Consider the following 21,935-nt stretch of genomic DNA (forward strand, 5'->3'; position numbering starts at 1 on the left):
TCTGCGTAAGTGGAGAAGTTTGGATGTTGTAGGGCACTTCCGCCACATGTATCTTGTTTAGTAGGTTGGGGGAATTTGACAAAAAGTTTAAAGACACTGAAAGCTGTTACTTTTAGTTTTTAACAACTGCATATGAATCCAAATGATAGCACTACTTGTGTCTCTTTTAAGGAGACATTATTTTTTAACAGGAATAGTATTTGTTATATTTTTTGCTCACCTGTTCCCTCATATTGGAGCTAAAGGAGGTAATAACTCTCATATTATATATATAATTTTAAATACAATGGAAATTATCTCTGTAGAATATGCTTCTTTGGTCAAACTTTAAAAAACATCGTCAGGATGTAACGAGCAATTTAGAAAAATAAATTTGTCAGTTCCTTCTTCGGTTTTGCTATATATGAAACAAGATTACTAGAAAAACTGTGTTTGAGGAGATAACTCCTACAAGGAAAAGTAATTTGGTTAAGTGGTGTCAGCATAGGCAGATCCAAGGGGGGGGGGGGGGGGCCCTTTTGTGGGAAAAATTTGGTTGATTATATAGGGAATCACTGAAGTATCATACTGTATGACTGGAGCGGGGCCCCCTTAGGTCATCAGTCAGCAATGCCCCCTTATGAAAAATTCTGGATCCGCCACTGGTCAGTTTCAAATGCATTTATATATACTGGGTGTCATATACCATAGATCTAAGAAACATCTGATGAAAAATCAAACCATCGCAAGAAAAAAGTGGCCACGAACAAATTTTATCATCTTCTAACAAAAGCAATATTATAGGTCTTCCCAAAAAAAAGTAGAAAGACTTCATAAAGGTTAAAAACTATCGCATAAATATATATATATATATAATGTTATTAAAAGACGTGAACAAATGAAAAGTTACATACACTATTACTAATACATTTGTATATCATATTATAAACCTTTCCTTAATTATCAACACTCTGATTTCGAAAATTTACATCTAACCGAAATTCAATAAAAGATTTCATTTTTCTGAAACACAAAATGCTTTTGATTTTTATACATCTAGTAGATGCCCGACCGACATTTCCAACTGCACAGTGGCTTATGGATGTCTCTGAGTAAATTTTTTCAGATGAAGCTCAAGATTGAAGTTTTGGTTGAAGGTAATTTACCATCAATCATATTATGATAAAGTTGTTTTCACATTAAAAGAACTTTTAAATGCCAAATTAGGGTTCGTGGTTCACTGAACATAAAAATATTAATGTAAAAGAATTTTCTATATGGACCCTCTCCTTAAAATTTAGTAGATTTGTCATTCCGTACTACATTGTATTCCTTCACAAATGTACAATCACCACTTATATAGCATGTATAGAGTACCTGTAAAACTATAGCTTTAGAGGTTGACCAGTCACAGTAGACTGTTTTGCCATCAAAAAGATAGAAATGTATTATATATATATATATATATATATGTGTCACTTTTTACTTGTAGGGTTACTAAAGCCAGAAATAACAGTAAAATATGTGGCTGTTTTCATAATATTTTTTAACAGTGGGATTTCTATCAAAACAGAGGTACAGTATAAGAGAAAAACTGTGAATTCATTATTTGTGGGGTACCCATTTACATAGATTTATTTTGTATAGGTATTGTATACATTTGTTCCTCAAAGTATAAATTTTCTATATAAGCTTGAAAGCAAACTGAAGCAAAACAACATAATCAAATATCCACTTATATATATCTTTCCTCAATCAATGAAAATTGGAACCATGAAAGATAATTACTGAATCCACAGAAAGCTTCATTTTTATTTTAAAAAGACCAAGCATATTCAATAGAAATTGTTATGATCATCATAATTCAGATGTGAAAAAAAATGAGAGGTGAAAAAAAGAACCAAAAGACATCTGGATGGCAACATACACACATAATACCACAATCAACTGGTTTTGTTACAATATTTTGTGCTGTAAATCATCCAGTTGTACCTATATTAACAAAAAAATATCCTTGGTATACTTAACTTTACATGTGAAATTGTGAATTCCCTGAAATGTACTATTTGATAATTATTCTGCAGGCAGGGTTGTTTATGAAGTACGTATACCATCACATTTGTTTACTATATTATGTATTTTATTGCAGGATCTGACTAAAGCTGTATTACAGATAAGAATTCACCTGTTTATCCAATGTTTTACATTTATTGTCTTCCCCTGCATCATGGTAGTGTTAGTAAACATGTTGTCTTTGTCATCATTTGATGGACTGCTCTTACAAGGGTAAGTTGTGTAGAATGAAGATGTATTGTAAGGAAAAACATATTATCAGGAGCCTGTAATTCAGTGGTTGACATGAAATCCACCTTCTACTTATAATTATATCCTGCATTATGCAAGTTCTTAATGTAGAATGGCTTAATGAAAAACAGTAAATACTTATTTAATGGAACATAAATACATTTCCAATGGAACAATTATCATAATTATGTTTGACCAATCAAATAGATAAATAAATCTTTTCAACATGTGCAACCCATATACATGTACCTAATAAATTGTGTATGTGAAGTTGATTCAATTTCAAGGGAGATAACTCAGCCCAATGATAAATGTTCCATGTGTTGTTACTGCCAATATTCCTGAGAATGTCAGATTACTTTGACAGATTTGATGAACATAGCACTAAATTTCCTTTGTCTTAGTTGAAATGGATAAAACAAATCTGGTTTTAATTCTGAGTCATCAAAAAGCAATTAAAGCCTTGGTCTAAATGTAAATTTAAAAACCATAGTTTTAGTCTAATTCAAGTTAATACTGTTTAGCAAACATCTTATTTGGAACATGCATGTGTAGTATGAGGAAAAATTCCACAACTGTTTGACATACACATATTTATTTTTTCAGCTTGAAAGTTTTAGGATGTATGCCTCCTCCAGTTTCATCAGCCGTTATCCTTACAAAAGCCATAGGTGGCAATGAGGTAATAAAAGGATCAGTTACTTTATTGTATATACTATGAAACATCTAAACAGATTCCCTTCAAGGAAGATGACTTTTTACATGACTCTATGACATTAGAAATGTATAGACCTTATTATTATTTTGGAAACAGCAACACTTGAACTATTGACGTCATACAACAATCACGTTTCTTTTGTGGTGTTAGTCATTTTGTCTCATGTGACATCTCAATTTTAAGTGAACACCAATGATATCAGGGAATGAAGGACAATTAGAGATTATAATGGACTATTCAAAAAAGCTAATATACAGAATATTCATTGCTTCAATCTGATATAAAATCTCCATAAACACATACAGGGTTTGGTTATAATTGAGGTTTCAATTTGCTCTTTTTTGGAAAAATAAGTTTAGAAAAAAAATGAAAGTCAAAATTTCTATTGCACTTTCTTTTTGAAAATACATTAGAACTCATTACACAATTATCAATGAGAGATGAATATGATATAACTATAAATTGTTTTTTTCTTCTGGACTGACTGTTTCCTCTGTTTATTAAAACTTTCCACCATAATATAACCCAGCATAGAGTGGTGTTGTACCGTTACAATCAATTAATCAATATTTTTCTTAACAGAATAAAAAATGTTGCAAATGAAATCAAGTTCCTCAGAACAACTAGCCAAAAATTACTAACAATAAAACTTCAAGTTTAGGAAATACTATAACATATGTACACTGATAATGAACCTCGAAGGCTATATCCAACTGATGTATCTATTAAAGTGCTCTATTGACAAAGGTTCTTATTGACATGTAAAAAAGAGTATGTTATTTAGTAAAGATGTTCAAAACTTACTTTATGGTTTGTTGTCACAGAACATCTTTAAAATTCAGCAAATGCAAGGAATACAGGTTATTGTAGAATTTTGAAATGTTTTGACGGCAGTTGAAATTAATTCTTTATCTGCTTCATTTTTAGCCAGCAGCCATATTTAACTCTGCACTTGGGAGCTTTTTGGTAAGTTTAATTTCTTTGAGAACCTCACATTTTAGAATTCAAAGTACACTTAAAACTCAATTATTTGAAGTATACTATTTCAAATACTATTCTTTATAAAAAAAAGTTGATATTGTTTGATTGTGGATGAGACAATTGTCTGTCTGGGATCAAAAGAACCAAAAGGGCAAACCTTTGAATTGACATCTACAAGTCACCATTTCACCTTTATCTTTGGGCACATAGCTACTATATAAATTCCTTGATGAGCTGAATATAGAAAAATGAAGAAAAAAAAAACAACAGCCTTGTATAAATTAATAACATGAAACAAGAAACAAAAAAAAAAAATATTACTGGATTAAAGCCTCCATTCCTTTGACTCTTTTTGTCATCTTTATACATATTTGATATAATTGGACATTTATCTGTTTGAATAAAGTATCAATTTGTGGAATCAACATGATAGAGTAGTACATATGACATGCAAGCATACATAGTTTGACATATTGATCATTTCAGGGTATATTTGCTACACCAGCCTTGATTTTAAATGTTGTAAGTATTTACTTAGATATAAGAAGATGTGGTATGAGTGCCAATGATACAACTCTCAATCCAAATAACAATTTATTAAAGTAACCCATTATAGGTCAAAGTAAGGTCTTCAACATGGAGGCTTAGCTTACACTGAACAGCAAGCTATAAAGTTGGAAAATATAGTAAATGGAAGAAATCATAACAGAAAATAGCCTAGAAATGTTATTTAAAATATTTGTTCATTCTATTTTCTGTTTAAAATCAGCTGTTCTTTAATGCCTTCAATCAATAGTGAATTTCCTTACAGTACTAGATGACTACAAGCAAATATTCTTGATAGAACTTAATTTTACACAGTCATACAAATAATCCTTCAAATTGTAACAAATGATAGCATATATATGTTCTCACTTTTATTATTTAAGATTGGTAATCTTGTGGATGTACCTGTGTACATTATAGCCACACAACTTTCTTTTTTTTAGATTGGTAATCTTGTGGATGTACCTGTGTACATTATAGCCACACAACTTTCTCTTTTTTAGATTGGTAACCTTGTGGATGTACCTGTGTACAATATAGCAACACAACTTTCTCTCACAGTCTTGTTTCCTCTAGTACTCGGCCAGATCTTAAGAAAACATGCAAAGCTATGGTTAGACAGAAAACATATACCATTCAGTTGTATTGGCAGGTAAATAAAATATTTTATAAATAAACATAGCTTTATGTAAATTTTAAAGTAGGATTTTCAGGATAACATGTCTCCTTGTCTTTTTATTGTATACACAATAGGCTCAGAACGCGTCAAATCTGTCCACAACTGACCAAGATTGGGATGTATATTTTCAGTGCTTAAAATACAGACACAATGGCTTCTCCAGACAATTCACTGTATTTTTTCTCCTTACTTTGAAGATCAAAGCATTACTGACGATACTTTAATTTATAACTACTTTAAAATGACAATAAACATAACCTTATCATGCTTATATATTGTAGAACACAAATTAAATTGAAACAGTTCTAAATTATACTGTTTTAATAAAGAATAATTAAACATGTCTCAAAATGCAAAACTTATTTATATGGTTAATGCATTTAGCTGCAAAAGTAGCATAGTTTGCAGTATAAACTAATGCAGTTACTTAAAGCTAGTTGAAGCTTCATAATCCCATGGCATTTACAGCATAACTATAATCTACTGGCCGGCATTCTTGAGCCTCCTTTTCCTGTGATGTCACAGGTATTTCAATGTGGATTTATTTATGTTCCTAGGTATCAATTTTTGGTGTGATGATTTTTATATTTCGAGGGCACCTTATCAACTTTTGCTCCTATTGAAGTAGCTAAAAATTTGTATTTCCTCAAGTATTTAAATTAATGGTTTTCTACCAAAATCAATGAAAATTGATATTCCATGAACATGAAAGAATCCACAATGCTAACTATATTCCCTTGTGTATTTTCAGCTGTATTTTGTTGCTGATTATTTATACTACATTCTGTGATACATTTTCCAATGCAAATATTGGTATAGATTTTATCAGTTTGATGTCAGTTATATTTTTAAGTAAGTTACTTTGTCTTAATTTTAGTTAAAATTTTAAAAATAGAAACTACTTTATTTATTAAGTTTATTATGGATACTATAAGTATTACACTTTAGAGGAAATGATTTTAGGATAATATAAAAATAGAATACTTCAATTTGTGTGTGATAAACACATTGGGGAAATGAAACATTTTTGGACAAATTTTAAAAGACATTTTGGTTAAAGAAACCAACTTTCATCAAACATGGCTACTACTGTGATTATAAATAGAAAAAAATTAAAGTGAACAAGTTCTGGAAAATCCTGTGAAGGGCCAATCCCTACCTTCAATTTGAGCCGCAGATATTTAAGTTATCCCCCTTTAAAAAATGAGTAAAGGGGGTAATTTGATTGGCAGAAATTACCATCGGGTAGATATATAGTTTATTTATTTTAATGTATATATAAATAAAAAATGATTTAACAAATAATTGATACAAGCTATACTTTATTGTAGTTTTAACATGGGTAGGCATTATAATTGTGATTATTTTTGCCCGAGCAATAGTTAGGGCTAAAATAACACGAATGTAATGCCTAGCAATGTTAAAACTACAATAAAGTATTTTTTGCATCAATAATTTCGATTCTGATTAGGACAATTAAGGTACTTTCCATGTCTGATGTGTATACGTGTAGAGCCTTTGCGTAGGCTTTTCCATAAACCTCCCTTAGTTTGTAAACAATCAGACGACTGGCAATGTGTTTTTTCAGAGGGAGGGGTTTGGAACAGCCAGCACAAACTTTGTCGTATCTAGGTCAAATATGTCTTTTGCCAATTGTAACACATTGTGGTCATAATATTATAACATGTGCATCATTTAAGAGTTTGAAAGTGTTTTAAGTTAATGTTATATATTAAATGCATACCAAATATATGAAATGGTCCTAAATGCTGCATGAGCACATGTATATAATACAAAATTACAATGAATTATAGGATATTGAATTTTCAAACTTGAACTTGCATTGACTTTTGATTTGTTATCTTTTATACTTTCAGTTGTAATAATCCAGTGTATACTTTTGTTTAGTATATTTATGACAATAACTCAGGTGTTTAAATTGTTTACACCTCCTGATGCAGTGGCTGTTCTCTTCTGCTGTACTCACAAGTCCCTCACTTTAGGTATGCAATGTAAATAAAAGAACTATTATGTTTCAGAAATATATATTACTTATATTAGATATAGGAAGATGTGGTGTGAGTGCCAATGAGACAACTTATATTAGCATTATTATTTGTTGGGCAACACTTTTCTTGAACTTTGAGTAATGATGAACCTTAAAATGTTGAACGAAGAATGAAACTGCCCCCGGGTGCAGTATTTTCTCAAGTGTTGAAGACTTTTAAAATTGGTGGCCTTTAAAGCTGTTTTCTGCTCTTTGGACATGTTGTTGTCTCTATGACATGCTCCCTGTTTCCATTCTCAATTGTATACTTTAAGCAAAAACACCAAATTATTTATCAATGAAAACATAATTTTGCATCAATTCAAGAAAATTGATACTCAAAGTAACTTAAGTTGCAGACATACACAGTATAATCATTTCATGAGACAGAATTAAAGGAGAATGAACCATCTTTGTCACATTTGTTAGTTAATTCCAGGGTATTTCAATGTACAACAAAGTTTTTTATGGTGATAACCACTCAAAATGAATTATTTGAAAGTTTATCAGACTATCAATTGTGCTTATTTGCTATTTTGTGAATGTCTGAAGAAATACACACACACAAATTGCTTGAGAAAGCAGCACTATTGTTGTGAAACAATTTTGGGAATATGATCATCTCATAAATGTTTAGGCTTTGTAATTATAAAAATTATGACCTACGAAATATCCATATTCAAAGGTTTACCTACCAAGTATTTAGAAAGATATATCATGACAAATCACTCACAATCAACAAAATTTACGGTGAAAAGTTAACTAATTACCATGTGTGTATTGTACTCAAAATGTACCTCTTAAATAATATTTCTCTTTTAAATGTATACTTTTAAGAATTTAAGAAAATAATTGTATGAATACAGTCTTATTTCTGTTTTCTTCTTTTTTTTCACTAGGAATTCCAATTGTGAAAATTTTATTCAGCAATCATCCCGGTCTGTCTGTGATATCAGTTCCACTGTTAATTTATCATCCAACACAGATATTACTTGGTGGACTACTAGTACCAACCATCAGAGGCTGGTTATTATACAATCAAAAATACAGGTCAGTTGTTGTAGAAACTTTTGAAAAAAAATATCCTTTATTATTATACCAGTTTGGCACAGTCTACTTTCCAAAACTTGAATTGGATTTTAAAATTACAATTAAATCCGAATTATTTCCCTTGTTTGGAAGTATATTGGTATTTTAAATACTGATTTTCTGAAGTGCAGAGAATCTGCTGCATGTTGGAAAACAAAATACAATTAATTATCAACCAAATATATCTTTAAATCACCAGGAAATCTTAGCTGCTTATCATTGACTCTTCGCGATGCTTCCTTGAGGCCAAGCAGTTCTACATCCCAAAACGGGAGATAACCAACTTTAATTATAATTTTACAGTAAAATTTATGAATCAGGAAATGGGTTTTTGAAAGGGCTATAGACAAGGGGGATAAGTAGAAGTTTTGGATGATTCTATTTGAAACAGGGAGATTACTGTTTATTAGGATGAGCCCCTTGCATCATCTCGAAACAATATGTCTGGAAAGAATTACAAAATTAGTTAGTTACTATTAAACATCTGTCATATCATAAAGATTGGACAGTGGATATTGTGAACACTTCAGTGTGAAGGAGAAAAAAGGAAGATTTCCACCAAATATTTTTTTTAGAGCTAACACCCTTCATGTTTTTCAACATCAATTTTAAAAATGATGCAAGAAAAAAACCCAAAGTAGACAAGTTCAAATTGTCTGATATTTTGTGAAATTTTAAGGGAGATAATCATTGAAGTATATAAACTTGCATCATATGATAAATGCTGTATGAACTCTCATTATCTTTTGTAGGACTCAGTTATCTAAGGTGTGATGATGTAATCCATAAAACAGATAATCAACAATTCATCATTAGTACCTCAACTGATTTGTATAGTATTATTTATTGGAGACATGACATTATTAAATATGATTTATTTTAACTGTTTTGTGTGAATTTATTTGATATGAATGTGACATAATGAGACAACAATTTTAAAAAGGCAAATCAAATTTTTTTTTCTAGAGTCCCAGACTCCCTGTCTTCCCACATACCCACTGTTTATTAGTTCAGAGAAGATGGACATCACACTAAACTCACAAACATGTAAATGAACCAAAAAAACGCCAGAGGCTCATGACTTGGGACAAACACAAAAATGCTGTGGGGTTAAACATGTTTTGTGAGATCTCACCCGCTGTTTATTAGTTCAGAGAAGATGGACATCACACTAAACTCTGAAACATTTAAATAAACCAAAAAAGGCCAGAGGCTACCTGACTTGTGACAGTCACAAACATGCTGTGGGGTTAAACATGTTTTGTGAGATCTCAGCCCTTGCACCCAATGGCATTGTTTAGAAGGTTGACATGTTTTACTTTTGACTATTGTTTAATTGTTTTTTATCTAATTAATATAACCCACTTTCCAACATTTATTTTACTACTTACATGGTTTTTCTTGTCTTTTTTGTCAGTGTTCAATGACTTAAATGTTATTACCTATGATATGACCTATTTTTTAAAATGCAATATCTACCAAAAAGTGTTTTAAAATTTGTTTTGTCAGTCTATATATTTTGCATTTTTTCTGATAAGAATTAAAATTATGATCAGTGGTAGAAAGGATCCCTTGATAAATTAAAAACATCTGCTTTCAAACATTCGAGTGATGCACTGTTAAATAAAGAGGCAATAGTAGTACATGTATACCTATAGCTAGTTAGCAAAAGTTTCAATGTAGCATATGTAGGTATGGTAAGATTAGTCTGTTGCACTACAAAAATGTCAGTATTTTGAAAAAGTGAATTAATTGAGAAATAAAAAATGTTAAAATTCCTACAAAGATTGCTTTATATTTTCATGGTTTGATCCATGTCAAAATTGACAAGTTAATTGATGGTCAAATTTTGTTTGGACTCTATACTATTTTTTTTAGGAAATGAATGGAACGGTGCAATACTAAAGCTATTAGCCTTTGCAGTTTTCAGATGACATAAACATTTTTCACAAGTGTTTTCAGGGTCTCTGTTATTTTAGTTGTAAGATTGTTGTCTTCCTCCTAGCCTCTCCAACCTATAGATTGCCTTAATAAATACAGTTGTTTCACAAACCACACCAATTATGGGGAGACACTTAATAATATCCAGATATTTCATTTTGTTTTCGTAATGGTTCCAACATATGAGCTTTATACTTACTTCATCACGTAGAGGCACAACTTGAGAATGTTACAAGTATAAATACACATGGATAGTCGAATGGAATTCTAAGGATGACCCAAAGTGAAGTTAGGGGCCACAGTATTTTAAAACCCGGTTTAATCCACCATTTTCTACAAAAGAAAATGCCTTTACCAATTCAGGAATATCAGAGATTCTATTCATTCGTTTGATGTGTTTGAGCTTTGGATTTTGCCATTATTACAGGCTTTCCGTTTTGGATTTCCTATACGTTCGGTATTTTTGTTATTTTACTTTTTAGTATAAGTTTGAAGTTTGAGGCCTATAAAAGTTGAAAATTTGCTGCACAGCTTTATGATTTGACCTTTTGAAGAAAAAAAATAGTGCATATAAACTTTCTATTCAAGGATATATTTTTGTTTCTAAACTTTGTATTTAAAGTGGCAAAGTTTTAGCCATAAATGGAGTTTCTATGGCTTCTTTTGAAGTGAATGAATTGTGTATGCACTAGTTTACATCATACCTCACCCAATTACACACAGCGACCAGTAACAAATGATTTAAAACTTAAGCGGCGATTTTGTTCTAAACATCATCTAAAAAAGTCTGAATAATAAATTATTCAGTTATGTTCAGTCTTTATGTCAAATTAAGTATTATGTTGATGATAACATACATGTGATGGACTGTGAAACTCGGATCAGGAGATTTGTAAATTTTGGTCAGGAGATTAGGAATCAGATCAGGTGGTTTATTAAATAAATTTTGTCGTAAATGTAACCGTATGATGTAGAAATTGTCTTTTAAAGTGTTAACAGTTAACATAGACTGAACAGATGTTATAGTTGATTGCAAATGAAGGCACTTACAACACTGAATTCACCACAGCGCTGTGGTTAAGTCTGAGAATTGACGGATAAGCAATATGTTATTTAATCTTTTATATATGTTACAGTCATTTTCTAAATTTAGGCATTTTGTAAAATGCCTGAAAATTTTAGGCATTTTCTAAAATGCCTGCAAAATTCAGTCATTATACAAAATGACTAATTTTTCTAGGCATTTTACAAAATGCCTGGAAAAATTGATAGGCATTCTACAAAATGCCTGAAATGGTTTTATAGAATGAAATTATATACAATTAAACGCTTTCAACACCTAAGCAGCTTTCATTATGATAATTACTGAATTAAAAATAAGAGTATTAACAAACTTTACTGAATTATTCCAAAAAATATTTTTCATTTCTCAAAATGTTTGGACAACAGAACTGTCACACAATATTTGTCCTGATTTGTTTGTAAATACATTGTTTGGCATTAAATCTGGTTTAAGCACTTTAACCAAAGTTTGCGAAACCTGAATCATGATATATTTTACCGTTTCATTACAATGTACCTTTACTGACAAATACTTAACTTTCGACTTCATTGTGGTTCGCAATAAGCACACATGGCACACATGAATATCTTCTTTAGCAGTAGATACTTATTCTGTCAAAGCACTGTTATTTGTCTGTTAAATGCAGTTTTACTGAGGAAATTTTACAATTTTGTTTATTATCTTTCATAATATCTAAAGCCTATAGAGATAAACTAAACAGCAATAACGTTCAAAAAATTACATCGTACAATCTAAAAATAAGACAATATGACAAAAACTGTCAATTGCTCCTTATGGAGTTATTGCCCTTTATATTCAATTTAAAAAAATTGTGATCTTAAACCAAAATTTTCTCCAATCCATATATTGGACCATATAAATTTAAACGTATAGTCGCCGTCACGTAAAATTGGCACCATGTTTTTAGTAAAAAAAAGTTTAAATATCGACCGCGTTTACTAAAGATCATGTTTTTCAATTAGCGGAATAAAAATCCTGTCCAAATATCCACTACTGTCCTACCTTTTATTGTGTTTGCACTGTATAATCCTGACCTTCACATTTTTCAACATTATTTACAGTGTAAAACCGCCATCTGTATCTGTATCTGTATCTGTATAAGGAATTCCCTCCTTTAAAGGAGCACTTCTTTTCAGAATCGGTTTAAAAGTTCACAATATATATTTACAGGACTATATTTACAGGGGTGTTCGGTATTCAAGAAAAGCAAAAATCTACGCCCGTGGGGTGAATGTTGGCTACATTCAATGGCCCTTTCGTTTGTTTGACGGTAGAGCTTTCAAAAGTTCATTTCTTTTGGTATGTAAAGCATAGCACAGTTTTCTATTTATATACTCTACTTTGAAGCAGTTGTCCATACATTTGCATCTACAGCCACATGCGCATAATAATCTACTTGGATCTAAAATAAGCTGTTTATTTATTACTAAGCTGGTTAGGTTAAAGCATTTATCACAGTTTTTAATGCTACGAAGAAAGCAGTCTAATTCATGCAAGTATGGTATACGAGTGTTATTCAGAGGTTTACAGTCTAGAATAAAATGTTCAACAGTTTCTGAATTTTCATTGCAGAGAAGACACGTTGGATCTATTGAGTTTTGGTTAAATGCAGCCTTATTGCTTTGCAGGTAATAAGTTCCTGTTAATAGCTTTAATTTTGGTTGTAGGCGGCTAATATCTTGTGCAGAGGTACCAACACTTGCAAGACATGGATGAGTATTGTGCCATAGAGTATTATTTGCAGATAAATTGCGAAGAGAGCTGAATAATGATACTTTTGTCCTGAGTTGTTCATGCCAAACGTTGTCCACTGCCTTCTTAACACTTGCTTTCCATTTGTATCTGCTGACTGGGTTCTGTATAAGTTCATGAGCTGATTGTAGATTGTATTGTGCAAGTAAGCAACGTATTTTAGAAAACCAGTTTTTGGAGTTAAATCCAGATATCGAGAGTTGTCTTTCTGCCAGATCTTTTTCGAGAGATGATTCCATACCACAAATCTTGTTGTATATGTTTAAGGCTGCTTTGTGTATAATGCCTTGGAGTGGTATAACTCCTGCTATAGTATAAATTGCTGCATCCGCAGTGTTGTTGGGAAGCGACAAGATTTGTTTAATTGATTTTCGATAGAATACTTCTAGTGGCTCTAAATGTTTATTGTCTGGAAGAAGAATGTCAATTCCATAGATAAGAACTGGAAGAACATAAACGTTGAAAATGTGAAGACAAGTTAGTGGGTTTAGCCCGTTCTTTCCATGCAGACCAGCCCCCATCAGGCTATACATAGTTCGTCTTGCCTTTGAGATGTTTTCATCAACGTGAATGCTGATAGTTTTTTTTAAATCAGAGCTGTGTTTTATGCCAATATGCACAGCTGAATCTGGCTCATTCATTTTTATATTATTAATTTTGAAGTTGAAGCCTGTATCTTTTGAAGGTGGTTCGTGTTTTAATATGACACTTTTGGTTGGTTGGAGTGAGTATTTCTCTTGCATGCTGTAATTCTCAACCGTGCTTATCATTGTTTGGAGGTCATTAGGAGAATTGGCAATGAGAGCAACATCATCTGCGCAAGTCGGGGATCCACAGTATATATTTCCGATGTAGGTACCAAGGCCGCTGTTTTCTAATTGGTCCAATACATCATTGATGTAAACTTTGTACAGTTCAGTGCTTAATATCCCACCTTGTCTTACTCCTTGTTGTACAGGGAATGGTTTTGACATTAGACCGTTCCATTTAATAGAGGTTGTGGCGTATGTACTCAGTTGGCGGATAAGTAGCCAGAGGGTCCCACCTACTCCTGATAGAAAGAGTTTACGATGTAAGCTGTTAAGATTGACAACATCAAATGCTGATTTGGCGTCTAGCAGAGCAACAAAAACAGGCATCTTTTGGTCCATTGATTCTGCTATGGATTCTAGGAGGATGAGGGCACTGTATAGAGGAGATACCCCAGGAGTGAAACCTCTTTGTAATCGGTTTTGGAGAATATCAATGATGTCTCTTAGCAATTTCCTCAGTAGTATTTCCAGGATTTTTCCAATAATTGGGAGTACAGTGATTCCTCTATAATTTTTTGCCTCATTTGGTAGTCCTTTGTTTTTGAATATTGGTGTTAAGATTCCATGTTTTATGCAGTCTGGTATGGTTGCAGAGGAGCAGATGTTGTTGATTATAGATGTTATTGCCTGCAGTAATGTATCTCCACCATATTTGATATGTTCTGCTGTAATACCGTATATATCAGGTGCCTTGTTGGTATTCAGTTGGTTTATGGCTTTGTCAATTTCTTCAGCTGTGAAAGTTAATGGTACAGCATTTTGTTTGCAGATTTCTTCGATAATGTCTATGTCAAATTCTTTGTTGGTATGATCGGAGTTTGTGGTATTAGACTCAGGTGTTGCGAGCTTGCTGAAATGCTCGTTCCAACCTTTTAGTATTTCTTCCCGAGAAGAGTAGGTTTTGTCTTCTACAGTCAGATCTGATATGGAAGATTTTTTGGTTTTCCTTTGTGCATTTACAAGTTTATGGAATATTTTGCTATCTCTTTGCTTAGCGTTCATGATCTTCTGTAGCGATTCATCTCGTTGTCGCGCAATTTCTTGTCTTCGCGCTTTGCGCAGTTGCTTTTTAGTTTTTTTCCTTTCTTGCATAGTTTCACCAGCCGTTGGTTTTCCTTCCAGTTTCCATTTATCAAGTGATGATTTATTCATTTTCAGTGAGTGTTCAATTTCATCATTCCAGATATGTCTGTTTCGTTGAGTTGAAATTTTAGATGGTGGTACTATATTTTTTTGGGCTGTAACTATGGTTTCCATAAGTCTTGTTATTGCGGTCGAATCATTCAAGTAGTCTATGGGATTTTCTTGAAGGCATTTGTTTAAACTATCTTGGTATTGTTGTAAATCTATTTTATCCCATTTGATTTTATTTGACACTACTGGTTGGTCTTGTTTTTTCTTGCTAACAATCTCGGTTTCAATTTCCGTTAAAAGAGGATAGTGGTCAGAGGTGTTGTTTGACAACATATCCAGTCTAATGGTGTTGTAGACTTTTTCGGCTAGGCTGTCGTGTACAAAGATATAGTCAATTGTTGATGTTTCATTGCCATTTGGATGAATAAATGTTAATGGGGTTGGTTTAAACATTAGCTTTTTAGAACTTATGAAGTCTTCGAGTTCCTTTATCCGTGCTGATTTATTAGTTGTTTTCATCAGATCACAGTTCCAATCTCCACATAGGACAGGTGTACATGTGTCGGAGTATTTGAGAATTATTTCGTGGAGCTGGTCGAGACATTCTTTGAACTGTTCGTTTGCCTGTTTTGACCCTCTACATGGCATATAAGCACAGATTAACAGGATCGGCTTTGGTTTTACATTTATCTTTATACATATAATTCTCTCTGAGCCATCATTAATTTTTTCTACAAGATGATCTAGATGTTGTTTCCAAAGTATGGCTACTCCACCATATCCTCTAGGTTTTTGTGTTGGAGGTATAGGGTTGTTTTCGTCAACTGACTTGCATGTCCAAGATGTTTTGTTAAAGAGCTCTCCAATATTGTCCTGTTCAAACTTGAATAGCCAATGTTCCTGAATACATATAAAATCGGTAAAATCTAAAATGTCTTTTATACAAGCTTGGGAGTTATATACATTTTTACAATTGAAGGAGGATATTCTAAGTAGAGTTGAAGTAGAGGCATCATGTGCTATGTGATCCTCTGGATGTTCTGGCAAAGTCCTAAAAAAGTGTCCGGCTTATTTGTTGGATAATCCTCAGTGTTTGAGCTGGGCTCAATAACTTCCAGTGATATTTGATTTCTATCAACCTTTGGAACTTCTTTGTCAGGTATAGATTTCTTAACTTTGTTTGTGCAGTCTTGATCCTTGTGTAACGTACTGCTGACTTCCTCAGGTTCTGTTTGGAGTTCTTGTTGTGATATTTTGATTTCATTTACTGTGTTAAGACGTACAGATGTAGCTGTAGAATTTAAAATAGTTGGAGATGTTGCCATGTTTGAAGTTGCATTTTCTGTCGGAGGTGTAGTTGTGACAGATGTATGCGGATGATTGACAGTATTGGTTGCTTGAAGCCCTGTTGTGGAATTAATATCGGTATTTACGGTTTGATTGTGTTTGTTGTCATGCCTGAAGTGCAGGTTTGCTCCTGTGAATGTTTGCTGGGCTGGCTGACGGTTATGCTGGTTGTTGACCATTGTTTGATGATGGAAATAAGATGGAGGCGGAATATTGGAAGGATGTGGAGGTAATCCATGCATGTTTGGAAGGTAAGCTGGCATGTGTTGTGGTTGACCTGGCCAATTGGTGTTCATTGGTCTGCACTGATGGGGATATGTAGGTGGTCTAGCCATGTAGGCAGGGCCCTGTGGAATTGGGTACTGGAAGTGGCTTGTATGATATGGCTGATAGTGTGGCCTAGCTGATTGTGATAATGTCAGTTCTAGAGTTCTGAGCCTCTGTTGAATGGACTGCAGTTCCATGTCGTGCATTTGTCTATATAACTGACGAGTATTTTCAATATGGGTTATTCTATCTTTGATGATGTTATTTTCCAATGATGAGATATAAGTATCCATACTATTTGTGTGTTGAGGAGTATACACTGGTTGATTTTCTTGAAAGATAGGTGGAGGTTGTTTGTTCATGGTTTCAGTAGAGCCTGAATGTTGTGTACCTACAATTTTCATCCTCAGTATCTTATTTGAGCTTTCCAGTTCTTTTACTTTGGCCTCCAGACTGAGGGAGTATGTTTTTAGGTGTGCCTGGTCTTTCAGTGCATCATTAATAGTCACTTTTTCCTTTTTTAATTCCTCTTCCATTTTACGCAGTTTGCCTTCCTTATGCCGTAATTCTTTGTCAGATAAGGAAATGTCATTTCTTGTGCCTGTTATTGGGACTCTGTTTGTAAGTGACAGATGTGACTGTTCAGTTGGTTGAGGCAGGTCCTCTATTTGATCTCTGATGACTGTTTCCTCATTTAAGATAGCCCTGGCAGCGGAGACACAAGAAAGTGGTGATGCTACATCTGGAATGACAACTGGCATAAGTTTCTTGACTTTTTGTGTTTGCTTAGTTGGTATATTTCCATCAGCTGGTATAGAGTCTCTTGCATTACATATGGTGCATGTGTACTGGATGTTGTTCGACTCTTTTTCCAGTTCTTCAATTTCTGATTTTTTTTAGCTTTTCACAGGCGTAGTGAATCCAATGGCTGCCTTTAATGCAGAAGACGCCTCGTGAAAGTAGTGTTCGGTTACATTTAGGACAAATATTGTCTGGAACTGATCTGTCAGTGCCTTTGTTAACTGTGTCTTGGTGGTTTTTGTTAGCCACAGTCAGCTCTTTAGATAATGTGTTGGTAGTCACAGATTGATCTTCGGATGCACTGTTGTTCAGGATAGCAGGAGGAGATGTTTTATTTATTTTCTTTGCAGATGTTTGTTGCAATTTAATACATTCTTCCCTAATTTTCTTATTGACAGATGAGTAGTCTTTGATGCTGTCCATTTGTTTGGATATAGCCTGTAATTCATCAAAAAACATGTGGTGGTTACGTCCATTCACTTCCACTCTGCAGGTGGTATTATATAGGTTGATTCTGTAATGTTGACGCAAGTTTTGATTGCATTTAACTGCAATAGATTGTTCTACCACCTTACCAGATTTGTCCTGTTTATCATGTATGCTGCATGTGAGATCAGTATGTGCCTCAAGATGTTGAAGTAGAGTTTTGCTGAAATGCAGATAGGTTGCTGCAGAGAATTCCAAGATAATGTTACCATGTTTATATTGTAAGTCTACATCCGTTGGTCGTATGGTGGCGTCCACTATTTTCCCGATGGCTTTTTGCTCATTCAATAAGTAGGATTTTACTGAGACGTTGACTTTAGATGGAGTGAAGACTTGTGTAGGTATCCGGTCTCTAGTTGGTCGTAAACTTGCCATAATAGAATGATTGATTTTAGATATATGTTTTTATCAGATGAAGCTTGAGATGATGGAATAGCGTGGTGACATCCACACTTACCAAGGAGAATATTTGTTTCTGAACAAAGTTGAAGTTGGGTTGTATCGAAGGTAAGATATTGGTATAGCGTGGGAGCATCCACACTTACCACGTTGTTTAGAGCTGCTGTTAATTGATTTTTATTTATTGATTTTTATTTTGTAATAGACAAGAAAATTTCGCCTAATTCCACAACAGGTCGGACCTCTAGAATAATATCTGTGAAAAGATGAATATTTTGGTATAGCGTGGTGACGTCCACACTTACCACTTAACGTAATACTGATATCCACAAGAGAGGAGTTAAGTGTAATTACAGCCAGATGTGTTTGAAATAAGAAGCTTAGCGTTTAGACTATATATTCCTGTATTTGGTATAGCGTGGTGACATCCACACTTACCACTAGAGATATTAATAATGTCCACAATAAGAAGGTCTGTAAATATTGAGTCAGCTGTGTTTGAGCTAGAATGAGAGGCTAGCTGAAGATTTCCTGGATTATATGTGTATCTTTGGTATAGCGTGGTGACGTCCACACTTACCACAACACCTGAGTCTAATACCTGATGCTGTTTGAGTTAATGTGTCCTATAATTGTTTCGAGGGGAGCCACAGAAGTATTCTATCTTTCACGAAGATTATGATGTTAAAATTACCTCCTTTGATTAATTATATCTGGTATAGCGTGGTAACATCCACACTTACCATGTAATGATGCTGTATGAGTTATAGTTTCAGTGTTAATTATATATAAATTGGTATAGGTTTAGCTTGGTTAGTTCTGTTTAAATGAAATCTTGATACCGCTTTTTTTGGAAAGCTACTACGGATACAAATTTTATTGATAAATCAGATAGATGAGGTGGAATTGGAATAGCGTGGTGACATCCACACTTACCAGTATTATGTAACGCAGAGTTATTTTTCTGGTATAGAAAAAGTTCTGTTTTAAATGAAATCTTGATACCGCTTTTTTTGGAAAGCTACTACGGATACAAATTTTATTGATAAATCAGAGAGATGAGATGGAATTGGTATAGCGTGGTGACATCCACACTTACCAGTATTATGTAACGCAAAGTTATATTTCTGGTATAGAATAAGTTCAGTTTTATATGAATCTTGATACAGCTTTTTAAGAAAGCTACTATGGATACAAATTTTATTGATAAATCAGATAGATGAGATGGAGTTGGTATAGCGTGGTGACATCCACACTTACCAGTGTTATGCAATGCACAAGTATTGGTATATATATGGTAAATTAGTATGGATTATGCTGTAAGTGAAATATTGTTGCTGCTTTTTCGGAAAAGCTACTACGGGCACATAAATTTTATTGACAAATCAGGTAAAATAGGTATTGGTATAGCGTGGTGACATCCACACTTACCAGTGTTGTGTAGCGCACAATTTAATTCCTGGTATAGAGAAGCTTAGTAATAAATCAGCTTTAAGTGAGATCTTGATACAGCTTTTTGTTTTTTTGTTTGAAAGTTACTAGGGCGGCGGATTATATTGATGAATATGTTTTGGTTTAGCGTGGATACATCCACGCTTACCACTGATGACTAATGGGACTATTTAAATTTTATTAATAGCAAATCAGTTACGATTGGATTTGGTATAGCGTGGTAACATCCACACTTACCACAGACTTGGATAAAATTGATAAAATTGGTAAAATGTTGTAAAATTAGGTATCCTATATACACTTACTTAAGAGTTGTCTACAGTATGTCTTGGATCTCTGTAAGTAGGTTGGTATTGGTGTAGCGTGGGAACATCCACACTGACCACAATATATTTCTTTATAGAGTACTTTAAGGTAGAATTTAAACAAACCAGCAATCAAATCTTATTTGTAGTACTAGTTTATGTAACCAAACTGTATTTAGTAAATATCTGGGATGAATCCCGTCCTGATAAAGTTCAAAGTTATAGGATAATTTGGAAGCAATTCCTTGTCCTCTACGTGTAGTGTGTTTAGGGTTAACACATAGGTTTACATTAAAGTCTGGTGATGTGACTCTCAATGATCGATTTAGTTTGTTAATCTCAGCGTTGAGAATGTGGATCTGATGGAGTAAGTTATGGTCTTGTTCAATTACATCCTCAGGATTGGGTACCTTTAGACTTTCGTTGTATTTGTATATGGAGTATACTGGGATATTCAGGAAGGTAACCCGGCAGGATGGAAATTTTTCAATGAAGCTTATAATGTCTCTGTACAGTTTTAGTACTAGATCTATTGAACTATTATTTGAAGATGTTAGAGATATAGAGCCACCTCGGTGTTTAGTAGTCAGGTTGCATGTAGCTGCCCATACATATAGATGAATATCTCCAAAGTTTTTGATCTCGGTTTTAAAATTTTCTTTTAACCAATCAACACACTGTTGTGTAGAGGCCCCTGGTTTGCATTTAAAGACAATTTTGTCATGGATTGAGTTGTCCGATTGGATTTCTCTTTCAAGCCTTGTTCCTTTGCTATCAGATAACAAGATAGGAGTTCTTCTTTGGATACCTTGTACTGTAGGTTGCTGCCTTGCAATGTATTTTCTAAGTTTGTTTGTTGTCATTAGTAAATTGCAGATTATAATATATAAGCGATATGAAGACTAGTATGGCAATGAAATGTTCAAGTATGAGATGATTGTACAAATGTTCAATGAAAAAATGGCGCCAAATTTCTGCACGGACTTAGTGGGTCGCCATATTGGATTTACTAGACTGGCATAAAAAGTTCTGGTAAATTAATAAAAAGTTTATAATATCACTAAAATGATGCACAAGCGGTGATACTAGTAAAATCTAGATGATTATAAAGAGGCACAGGGTAGACAAGCCGTAGCCAACACTCACGCCACGACGCGCGGTTGAGACAGTTACATGGACATAAAATTATTATTTACAGTTTATATGGTCTATATTACAGTTCAAAGTGTGTAAGGTAACTAATAAAATGTAAGTTTAAGACTTTGGGTGCAATGTAACACTTAAAACATTCAAAATTCTGTGCTGCTAAAAAATCCCTCCACCATTCATGAATGTTGTTTTCTATTCATCTTGGTTTCTATGAGGATCCCTTATTCCATAACATTCGTTACTCTCCGGTAATATCATTGTCATTGATGATACAATTTCCCGCGCTTTTTTACGTAAAGATGACGAAAAGCTCCGAGAGACACAAGAAAATGGAGAGCACGTGGAACTCCACGGCAACACTTCCGGTAATAACAATGTCGGATTCCACCATACAAAATAATCTTGAATTATGTGAAGGTCAGGATTATACAGTGCAAACACAATAAAAGGTAGGACAGTAGTGGATATTTGGACCGGATTTTTATTCCGCTAATTGAAAAACATGATCTTTAGTAAACGCGGTCGATATTTAAGAAAATTTTGACAAAAAACATGGTGCCAATTTTATGTGACGGCGACTATAGACACAATTTGCAGAAGGCTGTACTGATTGAAACACGTAATATCAGATGACACTACCAACCATACATTTCCATCACAACA

The 21,935-nt window shown here is 33.4% G+C and overlaps 1 protein-coding gene across 1 annotated transcript; it reads left to right on the forward strand.

Annotated features, from left to right (window-relative positions):
- Nucleotides 1-16: 16 nt before the first annotated feature.
- On the forward strand, nucleotides 17-9,226 carry LOC139486161 (sodium/bile acid cotransporter 7-like). The gene is made up of 11 exons (XM_071270936.1): nucleotides 17-248; nucleotides 1,472-1,554; nucleotides 2,129-2,265; nucleotides 2,890-2,965; nucleotides 3,929-3,967; nucleotides 4,469-4,504; nucleotides 5,032-5,180; nucleotides 5,959-6,059; nucleotides 7,085-7,210; nucleotides 8,154-8,304; nucleotides 9,096-9,226. Exons 1-11 carry the CDS (start codon nucleotides 143-145, stop codon nucleotides 9,115-9,117), a joined length of 1,026 nt encoding a protein of 341 aa, XP_071127037.1. The 5' UTR covers nucleotides 17-142; the 3' UTR covers nucleotides 9,118-9,226.
- Nucleotides 9,227-21,935: the final 12,709 nt, after the last annotated feature.

This window comes from Mytilus edulis, chromosome 8 (genome assembly GCF_963676685.1).
Source record: "Mytilus edulis chromosome 8, xbMytEdul2.2, whole genome shotgun sequence".
Classification (NCBI taxonomy): domain Eukaryota; kingdom Metazoa; phylum Mollusca; class Bivalvia; order Mytilida; family Mytilidae; genus Mytilus; species Mytilus edulis.